The following is a 12,066-nucleotide window of genomic DNA, read 5'->3' on the forward strand; positions in this document are numbered from 1 at the left end:
TTGCAATGTATCATCTGAAATGCTTGAATGGCATGATACGTGGCAAGTGCAAATTTAGCCTTGTAGTTACAAGAAGTGCAAAATGATTATCATGTTTATTGTCCAAATATACGGGTTAATGTTTGCATACAATATTAAGGAAGATGTATGTCATGTTGGTTCCAGGAACTGGATTAGGTTTAGAGTCTTTTGTGCAAGAAATAATGCCCTGTTCTAGAACTGCCATCAAGCCAGCTTTTGTTGCTAATTACATGGACAAAGAAAAATCAGGAACTTACTTTTACTTGCATAACAACTCTTAAGCCAGTTGAAATCCCAAACCTTTGTCAACTCTATTCGACCTTCCAGTCAATAGAGTGGTCAATTGTGTCTGTTGAGCATCCAACTAGGCCGGTATTAAAAAAAACTTAATTTTACAGTTCAGTGCTTGCCTACAATAGAAAGAATGTGCTGGCAATTATGCCAACTGGCATGTCAAAACTTCAAACAATATAGGAACAATATGTTTACATTTGAAGCTAGATCTTCCTCCTGAGGACCTAAACTGAAGCAAATACTGTTGTGTAACTGAAAAATGACTTTTTACTAAATTTGTGTCCAGTAGACATGCTCTGCAAGACTTTCTGCCTTACTAACTGTAATTCCAGGAAGACCAGGAGAAGAAAAAACATGCACTGATCCCTTTTAAAGTCTGGCATTCCATGTGAGAATTCCAGCAGCACAATGTCTAGTAACAGAGGAACCATTATGTTTGTTTAAACTTCTTCAAGCTAAAAATTATTTTCAGTAAACTATGTTTACAGTCCAGTCAGTTTAGTTTACTGATGTGCATTGCTGTTAAAGAATTTCTGTTTTCATCATTAGAAAAACAAACCAAAGAAACAAAGTGATGCTGGATAACTCCACCCTGCTGCAGCTAAACCCACAGAGCAAAGCAACGTCCCTGACTTTGACTACACCTACACGCAGAAGCCAATCAACAAGCTCACGACCCAGCAACCAGCCAGCACATCTGTCATAGTAAGGATTCACCCACAGATCCTGAGAGAGATTCAGCAGATTCACTGAGAGAAAAAAAGAGGAAAGAAAAACAGGAGGAAAAGAAGAGAAGAAAGTTGTGTTATGATGTTCATGCAAAGTGAGCAAGTGAGAGAAACAGAAATACATTATCAGCTGATAGTTCACTGTTCAGGGTGTCCTCAAAAGTATTAAAAGTGCTGCCATATCACTACACTGCTGTGCTCTTTAAGCTGCCTGCAGTAGATTTAAAACAACAATGCTTGCCTACAAGGCCAAAAACAGACCAGTCCTGACCTACCCGATCTACCAGAGAGCACTTATTAAACCCTGTTCTGTACCATGTGCCCTTTAAGCCACAAGTCAGGCCTGTCTCGATCCACCAATCAGAACTCAAGACAAGCATTAAGTTTTTTGTCTGTACTGGCGGCCAGGTGGTGGAGTGATCATCCCCGTCTGTTGGAACAGAGTCTTTTGACCTCTTCAAACTATGACTAAAGACTATCATCACCTTTTTACTAAGTACTTTAATGGAAACTAACCTTCCTTGCAATTCCAAAAGTCTCTTATCTTACCCGTGTATATTTTTGTGTTTTAACAGGGTTTTATCAGACTTTTGTTCTCAGACTGTTGGTACTTGTACTGTAAAAATATTTACCAAGAAAGCACTTTTGTAAGTCTGATAAGAGTATCTGCTACAAAAACAAAAACTGTTTAAAACATGTGTAATTTCACATCATATAATTTAAGACCACATTTTATGATATAGAATACACACACATTCTTACACGTCACGCCCCAAAAATTTGAATACCTTACCATGACCTTGTTTGGCAACCTATTCTAATTAGAAGGAATGTCCAGATACACCACAAATTCAAATTCATGACATTTTAGACAAATAAAGACTTAAAGGCAAAAAATATGAAAAGGGAGCAGAAAGCAGGACTTTTCTGGCAACCACAGAGCCAGCTAACAAATCTGTGAATACTTTCCAAACAGAAACTCACACATTTATATGAATTTCCCTTTTTTCATCTTGGACTAAAAATGGACTGATCAAACGTTCTAAAAACATGGCCACACACTCTTGTTGGTGTACTTTATTTACTGTAACCTGTAAAAATTAACAAAAATTCTGAAACCCTGAGGACGGTTTGGAGTTCAAATTCAACAACCAGCAACATATTTCACAAATTAAATAGAATTTAAAATCTGATCTACTTTATATTGCCGGCTTTGTTTAAGGCTAAAAAGCAAGTGCCTATTTTTAAAAAAGGCCAAGATTAACATGAATCCCGTTCTTAGAGAGACATGATTTTTTACTGTATACATGGCAACCTCATAGGGTCATTTGTTAAATTAAAATCTAAATTTAATGCCTTCTATACAGATTCATTGTGTGTAGAAAAGTAGAACTTTTCCAACATATCTTTATCTTTTTAGCTTGAGTTGCCAATGTATACTATTATCTCTTAATACAGACACTTACTTGTATGTGCACACAAACCTTCTCTTGTGAACAACATCCTGCACACATTTGTTTCTGTGGTATCGGACAAACTGGGTGCAGGTCAGACGGATTTCTTCAGGAACTGCAGAGGATGCAGCACTCACATCCTGCCCTCCACTCCACAGTGCTGCCAGCCTACTCATAAACACATAATAAATAAATTATTGAATGGACAAACAGATCTAATCCAGCTCTTAATGACTTATGTCTGTTTTAAACTAATAACTACCACTTTACCTCTACCTCTTCTAAAAGTATAACTTTTAAAATGTGTATATGTACCATGTAACAGTTCACAAAAACATTACATTATAAAAAAAGGACAAATATCTACTATAGATAGACTATCTATTATAAAATAACAATATATTTTCATATATTACAGACAGATCATTGAATAGACATGCAAACAGACAGACATACAACACCATTTGCAGAAAACTTGGGACATTTTGTAAAATTTAATAGCTTTGTTAGCTTTTAGAACATTTATTGAACTGAGAAATGTACAAAACATTTTCAATGACCAGCTTAAATGTATTTTGTAAATATAACAAAAATCTGAATTTGATTCCTGCAACACACTCAAAACAGTTGGGACAGAAGCAGGGATGGGTTGATGGAAAGATATCATACATGACATAAATAATCTAAACAAGAAAAGCATATGTAAATGAGGACACTTAATTCACTTGACATTGGTTATGTCTGGTGCAACAATCACAATTCTTTTTTTACACTCACCTCTTTTTGAATGGTAGAATAATAAGATGCTCGTCCAACCCAAATAACCCAAATGAAATTAAACCCTGGGGAAAAAAATCACCATATTAAAATAGTATTTATTGAAGTCAAATATAAACTTAAATATGGGTTTCAGTGTATATAGTCAGTGTATTCAGAGTATGCTTCCATACCTGTCCATAATTGGCCACAGCACAGAAAAACTGCAGTTCAAGGTAGAGTCGGCCAGGATTAGTATTTAAAATCCACCAGAGGCAGCTGGACAGATTCTATTAAAAAACAACAAAAAAGATTCAACCTAAAAACCGCAACTGTTTTTCAAACTCCTAGTCCAGTGGTTCTCAAATGTTGTAGGTTAAGTACCACTTCTGTGTAAACAAAACCGTATGGTAACACTGTACAGGTTCATTTTGCAAAAGAAAAACTGTTGGGCCAACAATCATGACCTGCCTGATTAGTACCAGTTATCAGCTGATATTTGGGTATCATTGTTTTATTGACGAATCAAAAAATATGGGATCAGTGCATCTATAATGATTAATCCTGCTTTCAGTTATCAGTGTAAACACTGATTAAATAAAAACTATTTTAATGTTATACACTACATGGTATTTATATGTTTTGCTGGTAGCACACGACAGCAGCAACTTACTGCTAGAAGTCCGATCATTAACAGCAAACACAGAAGCACATGACGAGTCACCTGCCTCTCCTCCTGTATCAGTGCACATCTGGATGCTTCAGGCAGTGCTACACCTATAAGAGTACAGAACTACAGTAACTACACATGTTAAAAGCTGCAGTGTATTGGTATTCACACGTTCCATTCAGAATATCTTTCAAAGTAACTTTACTTGCCTGTTGATGGTGCTGGTGATTCATTTAAATGACCTGCTCTGATTTCGGATATGGAGTCATCATGATCTGAACCTAACACAAAGGTTTGCATTAATCTCAAAACAGTACAGTCTAAATATTGACTGAGACTTATTAAGACTAATAATAATATCTGATATCTATTATCTAAAATCTTTATTATCAGCAGTATGTCCAAAATGGCAGATTGGGAGTTCCACAGCAATTTTTACTGTCACTGAAAAAATATAAAAAGCATAGTGTGTTCCTCTGTATGTGTTAAAACTCCATAGAAATCCTATAAGATCCCTGCTCAGCCAACAACAGTGTCTCACATGCAATAGGGGTTGCCAGTCTAACAGGAAATTGGAAATGTCTAAATTGGGACAAAAGGGGAAAACATCCAAAACAAGTGATACTTAAATATAAAAGCAGGATCTTGTAAATGTTTAGTTTGAGTTGAGACTTGCATTAGAAAAATGCATTAGTTAATAATCCAGCACCTTTAGAGCAATCATCAAATCATGATTGCACAGACTTTAGGTATTTTACCCTCAATAGTAAATATTGGATTCAGGAAGCGATACTAAGGTCGGGTCGCAGTCTAATGTGCCAAACAATACAGAGACCCGGGTTTGAGACTCAGTGTTTTTATCAGCATGTTTCTCTGTAGAAATCTGTTGCTGAAAATAAGTGCAGGTGGCTTCACATGTGCCAGAGAAGTCTAAGTCTGTCATGGAATGAAAAAGAATTAGCGCCCATAGCATGGGTGACTTGAAGATCTATAGGGGCACCAACAACAAATGCTGCCCTCTAGACAACATTATTTTAATGTAATGGCACCAAGCCACATTCTGTTGGTGCTAGACTGGCCTGCCTGCAGTTTACACCTATCTCTTACCAAAGAGGTGAGGTGCGTTGTAATGCGCAACAAACAGTAGTACTATGGTAGTGTGGTTTGGCTTATTGTCTTGCTGTGCATTATTTATTTTTTCTATTAATACTCACCAGACTGTCAGATCACGCAACAAAAAAGTACTGCCCTGTCACCATCACATAGTGTTTTATTTGAATTACACTACAAATACCTCTTATAATTCAAGCTCATTAAACTACAAGACTTTCTGCCAGTATGTAAGTCTTCCAAATGATATTCAGCAAATTCTTCAAAAGCAAGTCATTTATTTTACTAACCACTTTATTCTACTCAGGTTTGAAGCTCATACAGCACTAGGCCTATCAATAACATAAGTAACTGATACAAAGAGGTAAAATACCTGCTTTGGTATTGCAGTTCGATCTTGTGAATTCAGCTGCATTATGATCCTGGGGTTGAGTCGGGCTCCTGACGTCATCTGTGATGCCTGATATCGCACTCTGCTCAAGGATCTGATAATAATGCTCCTCCCGAGTACCTTGACCAAGGCCCATCAGAGACACTCCACCCAAAACAATGCTAAAACTTAACACCACCACACTGCTCACAATCTAAAAGTGAGAGGAAGCAGAATGAACATTTATGTAGTTTGTGTAAGTCATATGCACCACCTGATCACCCATATACTTGAGATGTGTCTAGTACTCATCTGGAATCCACAAGTTACAATCTGAAAAGCCTTGCCTTTCTTGCACAAGATAAACCGCTGATCCATAAGATCAAACACTTCCAGTTTTGATTAATGTCTCCCTAAAATTGTTTTCCAAAACTCTGTAGGCCTATCCTGATTCCTTATGTGTTTTCCATTCAATGCTTCTTGTGCTTCTTGGTCAAGAGTGTCATGAGTTGTGGAGTCCAGCCATGAAGTCCTTGCTATCCTGTATGTGTTTTGCAGTGACATAGGAGTGTTACTTTGTTGTTTGTTGTTATAAGACCACTAGGGCCTCTGGACAAAAGTTTGGGCTTTCTCCCACGGCCAGGTAGGTTTGCTGTTGTGCCATAATTTTGGAAATACTACCAATGGTGTCGACAGAGTTGTTCAAAGTTTTGAAAAATAAGTTATTGCCTATTATAGCAATGAAATTATTTTCTCTCTTAGCTTATGTGACTGCTCCTTAGGTTTAACTATGGTTGCAAAACATATTGAACACTTCCATCTCTAGGTGGTGTTTATATAACACATCACAGTTAAAGCAGTTTTTATCAGCATTATTATGTAGAGGTTGAGTAATTGTGGCATGACAGTATTACCAATATATTTTTCTACTCTAAAATACTACGTACTTCATTTTCTCTGTTCATTTGCTGTATTTTGCTGTATTGTTCTTTTTAAATTAGAAAACAAAAAGTGGCCAAGTGTGCTTAAAACACACTGTAAACGCATTTAGTGTACAGATGTACAACCACATCAGAAATGTAACAAAACAGCATTTACCTGCCATTTGCCATAGAAGAAGGCAGAGTCACTGGTATTGTTTACTCTTTCACCCACAATAAGCAACAAGCCCACAATCACAAATGGTACCCTGCAACATAAAGTCTCATTAACGTCTCACACATTATATAAACATGTTGTCTTCTAAAAACTGTTTTCTACTCCACCCCACACAAACACAGATACACACTCACCCCCAGCCCAGGAGAATAAAGATGATGGGTCGAACTTTGAGCTGTTCATTCTTCTTTAGCAAAGCCAGAGAGAACGCTAACAGACCTAGAGCAGAACACACAATCTACACAACTACACAACACAGCAGAGCACAGACTAATCACGACTTCAAACAAAAACAACATAACCAGCTGTCATTACCAGTTTACACTCAGCAGTATACTCTCCCATTTTTAAGAACATCTGAACACCTGCTCTTTTATGTACTCATCAAATTATGAGTTCAGCTGTGCAATGCATAAAAGCATAGACATCAGTAAAATAACCTTACATCAAATGTCATATTAGCTGCTGTGCCTGGGTGGCGCAGCAGTCTACATTAGCCCACCACCGCTAAGATCGAGGAGGTTCGAATCTTAGCAGTGCTAATAGCTGACAGGGCATCTGGGGGGTTATGTCCAAAGCCCTGCGATGAATTGGCATTTCTGCGTTGCACCCAATGTTTCCTATTGAAACAGGACCCACCATAACCCTGACCGAGGTAAAGCATTTAATAAAAAAAAATCATATTAAGTGGAACATCTGATCTGAGTGACTTTCATTGTTGCATAGTAGTTGGTACCCGCAATTAGAGTGGCTGGATTAAATGGATTAAACTGACAGTGTTGTGCAAAAACATCAGTAAAGTAGCAGTTCTACTGGCAGAAACATCTTTGTTGATGATCACAGTCAGAATAGCTGGACTGTTTTGGGCTGTTCACTCAACCAATCCTTACAGCTGTGATGAGTAGAAAAGCATTTTAGAATGCACAACATGTCAAACCTGGAGGCAAACATTCTAAAGTAAGTCTAGAAAAATAGTGCCTGCTAACCCTAACCCTGCTTCTTATCTCAGTTTTTGCTTCACCTTTAAAAGGCAGGGTCTGAATTTAGCATAAACAGCATGAATGAATTGACCAAAAGCTAGTCTGAGGATTTTCAATCACAATTTTTAATTCACTAATGGCTCCTTCTATTTCACTATGGCCATTTAATTCACTAATGGCTCCTTCACCTTGTCATAAAGCACATCTCTAACTGGTACCGTGTGTGTCAGTGTGTGTTTGACCATTACCTGTCCACATATAGGTGCTATAGAGAGATCCGTAGAGCAATGTGAAGGTAAGGATCTGTCCCAAAACATTATCCTTCTGATTAACAAACTTCCACACACTCATTGCCAGACACACCAACAGCTATGATAAAAAAAACACACAGTTTTCAAAAACACACATTTGACAAAAGAACATTGTGTTTAAAAAGTAAAAGACATTAGCATTACCCACCTGAGCAAGAAAGAGGTTTGTTGCAAACATATGCGGCAACCTCCTGAACTTCTTGCTGAGCACCATGACAGCAACAGTCCATACCTATTATACAAATGTATTACAAAATCCACACAAACAGCAAAAAAAATAGCACAGCATAGAAGGGCAAATGTCTTTTTACTTGAACTATTTTATTCATAATTAGTGTAAAACTGTTAAGCATTTTGTATATAATCAGGTGCATTAACACAAACATACACATCTATGTCAAGGCAGCCTTGGGATTGCATTAATCCACTATATTGTCTAGGAATGTGTTTGTGGAAATTTGCACTCAAAAAGGCAGTCAAAAACCATTTGTAAAGTCAAGCAAAAAAAAAAAAAACATCCAACAAAAGTTTAAGGGCGGTCAAAGTCCTTCTTGGTCAGCTGAGGCTGTCAATGTAATGGGGGAACTGGACATATCTAAATTATAGGGGATAGTCTTTATAGGCTTTGCTTTATGTGCAGGGGCACAGTCATGCTGAAACAAAAAAGGGACTTCCCTAACCAGCTGAAAGCACACAATTACAACATAGCAATGAGTGAGGCTAAAACACATGAATTTAATAATCAAAAAAGGTGTGGGTATTTCTGGGCATATCCACACCTGGGCATTGTACGGCCCCCCGGCCTTAGCTGGACCGTTGAGTGACCAGCCTGCATGAGATCAGTGGTAATTAGAAATCAGACATAACAAGTGAACATCAAACATGCAATACAATGTCATTGTTCTTATTTTGAAGGGACTGTTATTTTTCCAGTTTACCTAAATTTGTATGTTCGTGCGTGTGTAATGTGTAACACCGTAATGTGTTAGCGAGTAGAACTGTGAGTGCGACTGATACAAAACAAGACATGGACTTTACCTTTTCAATCAGCACAAGTCAGATGTAAAACCTGCACATTTTGTTCAAAACGGTTTTCGTAAAAGCATTAAATAGTTTAATGATGTCAATGTTATTTGTGGCCCCTTGCAAAATTTAATTGCCAACCCCTGGCCTACACTGTAACTGGCCCTCTTACAGTGAAGCTCAGCTGGGCTTGGTCACAAAATCTTATTACTCATCTTTGCTGTAAATAAAACCATTGCTTACTTACCAGGAAGACAAAGCTGATAATGCTGACGTTAAAGCTGACCTCCTGCAGCTGTGAAACCAGATGTGTCACCTCCATCCGGGGTATAGAGAGTAACCACGCTGACAGGTACATAATGGGTGCAGACAGCAAAGTGCTGATAACCATGCCTGAGGTCACCTACACACAGACACATAATGCACACATAATTAGGATTGCAGGAAATCTTCTTTCAAAATCATTAATATAGAATTCAAAGCTGATAAATCTAACCACTTAGAATGAAACCACTTCCACAATTATGACAATATGGGCTACATGAAATATTTACACACAACCCAAATACCCAACCCAAATAAATAAGGTAGAAACCGTTCCTGAAAATGGTGGAAATCCATCATATACATATTCAGTCATTCACCCACACCTATAGCGAATTAGAAGCAGGCAATAAACCTTTCAGAGAAAACCAAACGTCCAGAGAAAACACAGGGAATATGGACACAGACAGCAATTAATAAACCCGGTCCCAGGACTCAACACAATAGACAATTAGTCTATTGTGTCTATTAATATTTCTCTGCGTATTCGGTGTTACATTTGTGATGCAAAAAGCACGACCAATAATTAACAACAGTACTAGTAGATCCACAATAAGCACCATTAAGTCCTGCTAATACAAATGAAACTTTATAATGCACTGCTGTTCAGTGGACAAAGCACAGTTCTATTTTTCCGATGCTAAATGATACAGCATGGTACGAAATATACTTACCACCTCCAACTGCATGTTGTATTGACTGGCATAAATTGCTACACTGGGTGCAGATGGAAATATGCCGTATATAAATGCATAGTCCGAAAGACTGCTGTGGTTCGATGAACTAGAGTTATCTGTATCCAGGAGCTCCAGCATGTCCTTACACATCAACGGCATCAACAGCCTGCACAGTTACATACAAACACACAACACAAAAACTTGAACATAGGATAATCCTCTTAGAACTTTTTGACACATTAAAATAAAAATGCGAATGCCAAAATATTTAAGCAATACACACATATACAGACAAACATTCTTACAGTTTGGCCGTGATGAGTACTATGAGAGTGACCCCGGTGGAGCGAGTGGGACCTGTCTGCCCCACCATCGTCAACCCTAGGTAAAACAAAGCTGCCCCTCCAAATGAATCTGCCAATCCATCCACAAACTCTCCCAGCAACACAGGGACATGTCCATCAAACAGAAAGTGACAGACAATCCCAACCAGGACCATGAAGACAATCGGATTTTTAATTACCTGCAGACCAGACAAAACACAGAAATTAATTAATTAATTAATTAATGAGGTTTACAAGAAGCACAAAGGAATTTACTTTTTTCTGACAATATTCCATTATGTTAAGTGTTCAAACAATAAGGATAAATAAGTATTCAACCACTTTTACTCGTTATGGAATACAAACATACAAACCCATTTTCCAATATAGTATTTAATGTTTTACATAATTAACTTTATTAATAATTGTAAATATATGCAACAAATAATTGGAATAATCCCTGGAGAACAATCCGTGTTCAGCAGCACACATACACTACCAGCACAATACAAAACAACACTAGAACAAAATACCCATATTATACACACTGTCTAAGTCTTGTACGTATAATCCTGCAACTTGTGTATATACTTTGCTTCCGTCTGCTTTTTGGATAGTTGGTATTTTTTTCTTATGTTCCATGTTTGTCTACTTTCTTTTAATTAACACTAAATTAATGCCTAGGCAAACACTCACCCGCAGCAGGACAGTGGAGACAATGTGAAGTTTGCTTTGGTTGTGGTCAGGGCTTTGCCTCCAACACTGGAGCTCACACAGAAAAAAGCCCACTGGATTCAGAAGCATCAGGGACACCGGAGCAACCAAATACAGATACTGCATATAGTCAGGGTGTGAATTGCGGTATAGAGCATCCACTGAGAAAAAGAAATAGTTAGGTTGATGGGGTAGAGAATTTAACCATGTATATGCAAGAGTTTAGACTGCATAGACTCTCTACGTTCCTTGATTGGGTATTTGTTTGTTTTGTTACACTTACAAAATGTTTATTTTGTTCCACTCACCTATGGGATATCCAAGAGCAAAGTCATTACTCTGTGTGGCAAAGATGGCAAACAGTCCGGCTTTCCCAAACCTACTCTCTGAACTCGCCACCAGCAGTGTGAGAACACATACCAGCATAAACACACACACCTTTGCAATCAGCACACTCCACAGAAATGACCACACTACATTATTAAACTGAAGCTGCACCATGTTTTTAAAAAGCAGCGCAGGAAGTGCAAAGCATGACACAAAACTTCCCAGGCTTTTAGCTTGTCCCACACTGACAATGTCACTGCGACCTGCCACATAGCCACACAGAATAATGCCGAAGCATTCAAGCAGTGCGGGAAAGAGCCTGTCAATTGACATGGCAGTCGCTGACAAAGGATTGTGCGTGATGTTAAGACCATGGATGGAGACATAATGGTTTTCTTCCATGTTGTCATCTGGCCCACCAAGAGCTTAGGAACGAGGGGAAATCTACAAAAGAAATACATTTCAAGAAAATTATAACATTTCAGAACTGATCATTATATAAAATGCAACATATGTACAGTAGAAAAGTATTTAACAACTTTCTAGTGCATGTCTTCACTTTAGTTGTACATGCATAATGTATTTCAATTTTAGGAAGTTTTAAAAGCAAAAACATAAGTTCTAGATATCAATGCTGCAAATTCTACCTTGTTTTAATATAATAGACATTGCAAAAGGTTGGGAACATTGCAGTCCTGATAAATTCTTGGGAAAATGTGCTTAATTTCCCAAATCACAGATTTCACAGATTTTTAAAGAAATGTGCCACATTTTACAGCAGTCATTAAATAACACTCATAAATTGACAGAATCAATGAAAGCTACA

At 37.7% G+C, this 12,066-nt stretch overlaps 1 protein-coding gene across 1 annotated transcript; it reads right to left on the minus strand.

The window, feature by feature from the left end:
• Positions 1 to 908: 908 nt before the first annotated feature.
• Positions 909 to 11,642, minus strand: gpr155b (G protein-coupled receptor 155b). The gene is made up of 16 exons (XM_062996868.1): positions 11,222 to 11,642; positions 10,896 to 11,074; positions 10,182 to 10,399; positions 9,874 to 10,042; positions 9,123 to 9,278; positions 8,001 to 8,084; positions 7,790 to 7,910; positions 6,696 to 6,780; positions 6,502 to 6,592; positions 5,407 to 5,617; positions 4,133 to 4,198; positions 3,927 to 4,030; positions 3,448 to 3,543; positions 3,275 to 3,339; positions 2,528 to 2,665; positions 909 to 1,064 (listed from the first exon to the last, which is right to left on the minus strand). The coding sequence occupies exons 1-16, from the start codon at positions 11,640 to 11,642 to the stop codon at positions 1,016 to 1,018; spliced, it is 2,253 nt and encodes a 750-aa protein (XP_062852938.1). The 3' UTR covers positions 909 to 1,015.
• Positions 11,643 to 12,066: the final 424 nt, after the last annotated feature.

Source organism: Trichomycterus rosablanca, chromosome 6 (genome assembly GCF_030014385.1).
Source record: "Trichomycterus rosablanca isolate fTriRos1 chromosome 6, fTriRos1.hap1, whole genome shotgun sequence".
Classification (NCBI taxonomy): Eukaryota; Metazoa; Chordata; class Actinopteri; order Siluriformes; family Trichomycteridae; genus Trichomycterus; species Trichomycterus rosablanca.

Excerpts from the sequence above, each read along its gene's own strand:
- gpr155b (XM_062996868.1), bottom strand. The coding sequence starts at position 11,642 with ATGGAAGAAAACCATTATGTCTCCATCCATGGTCTTAACATCACGCAC. Across the intron at positions 5,618-6,501 it reads TCTTCTATGGCAAATGGCAG|ATTGTGAGCAGTGTGGTGGT; the intron begins GTAAATGCTGTT and ends TCTCACTTTTAG. Across the intron at positions 2,666-3,274 it reads ATTCTACCATTCAAAAAGAG|GCTGGCAGCACTGTGGAGTG; the intron begins GTGAGTGTAAAA and ends GTTTATGAGTAG.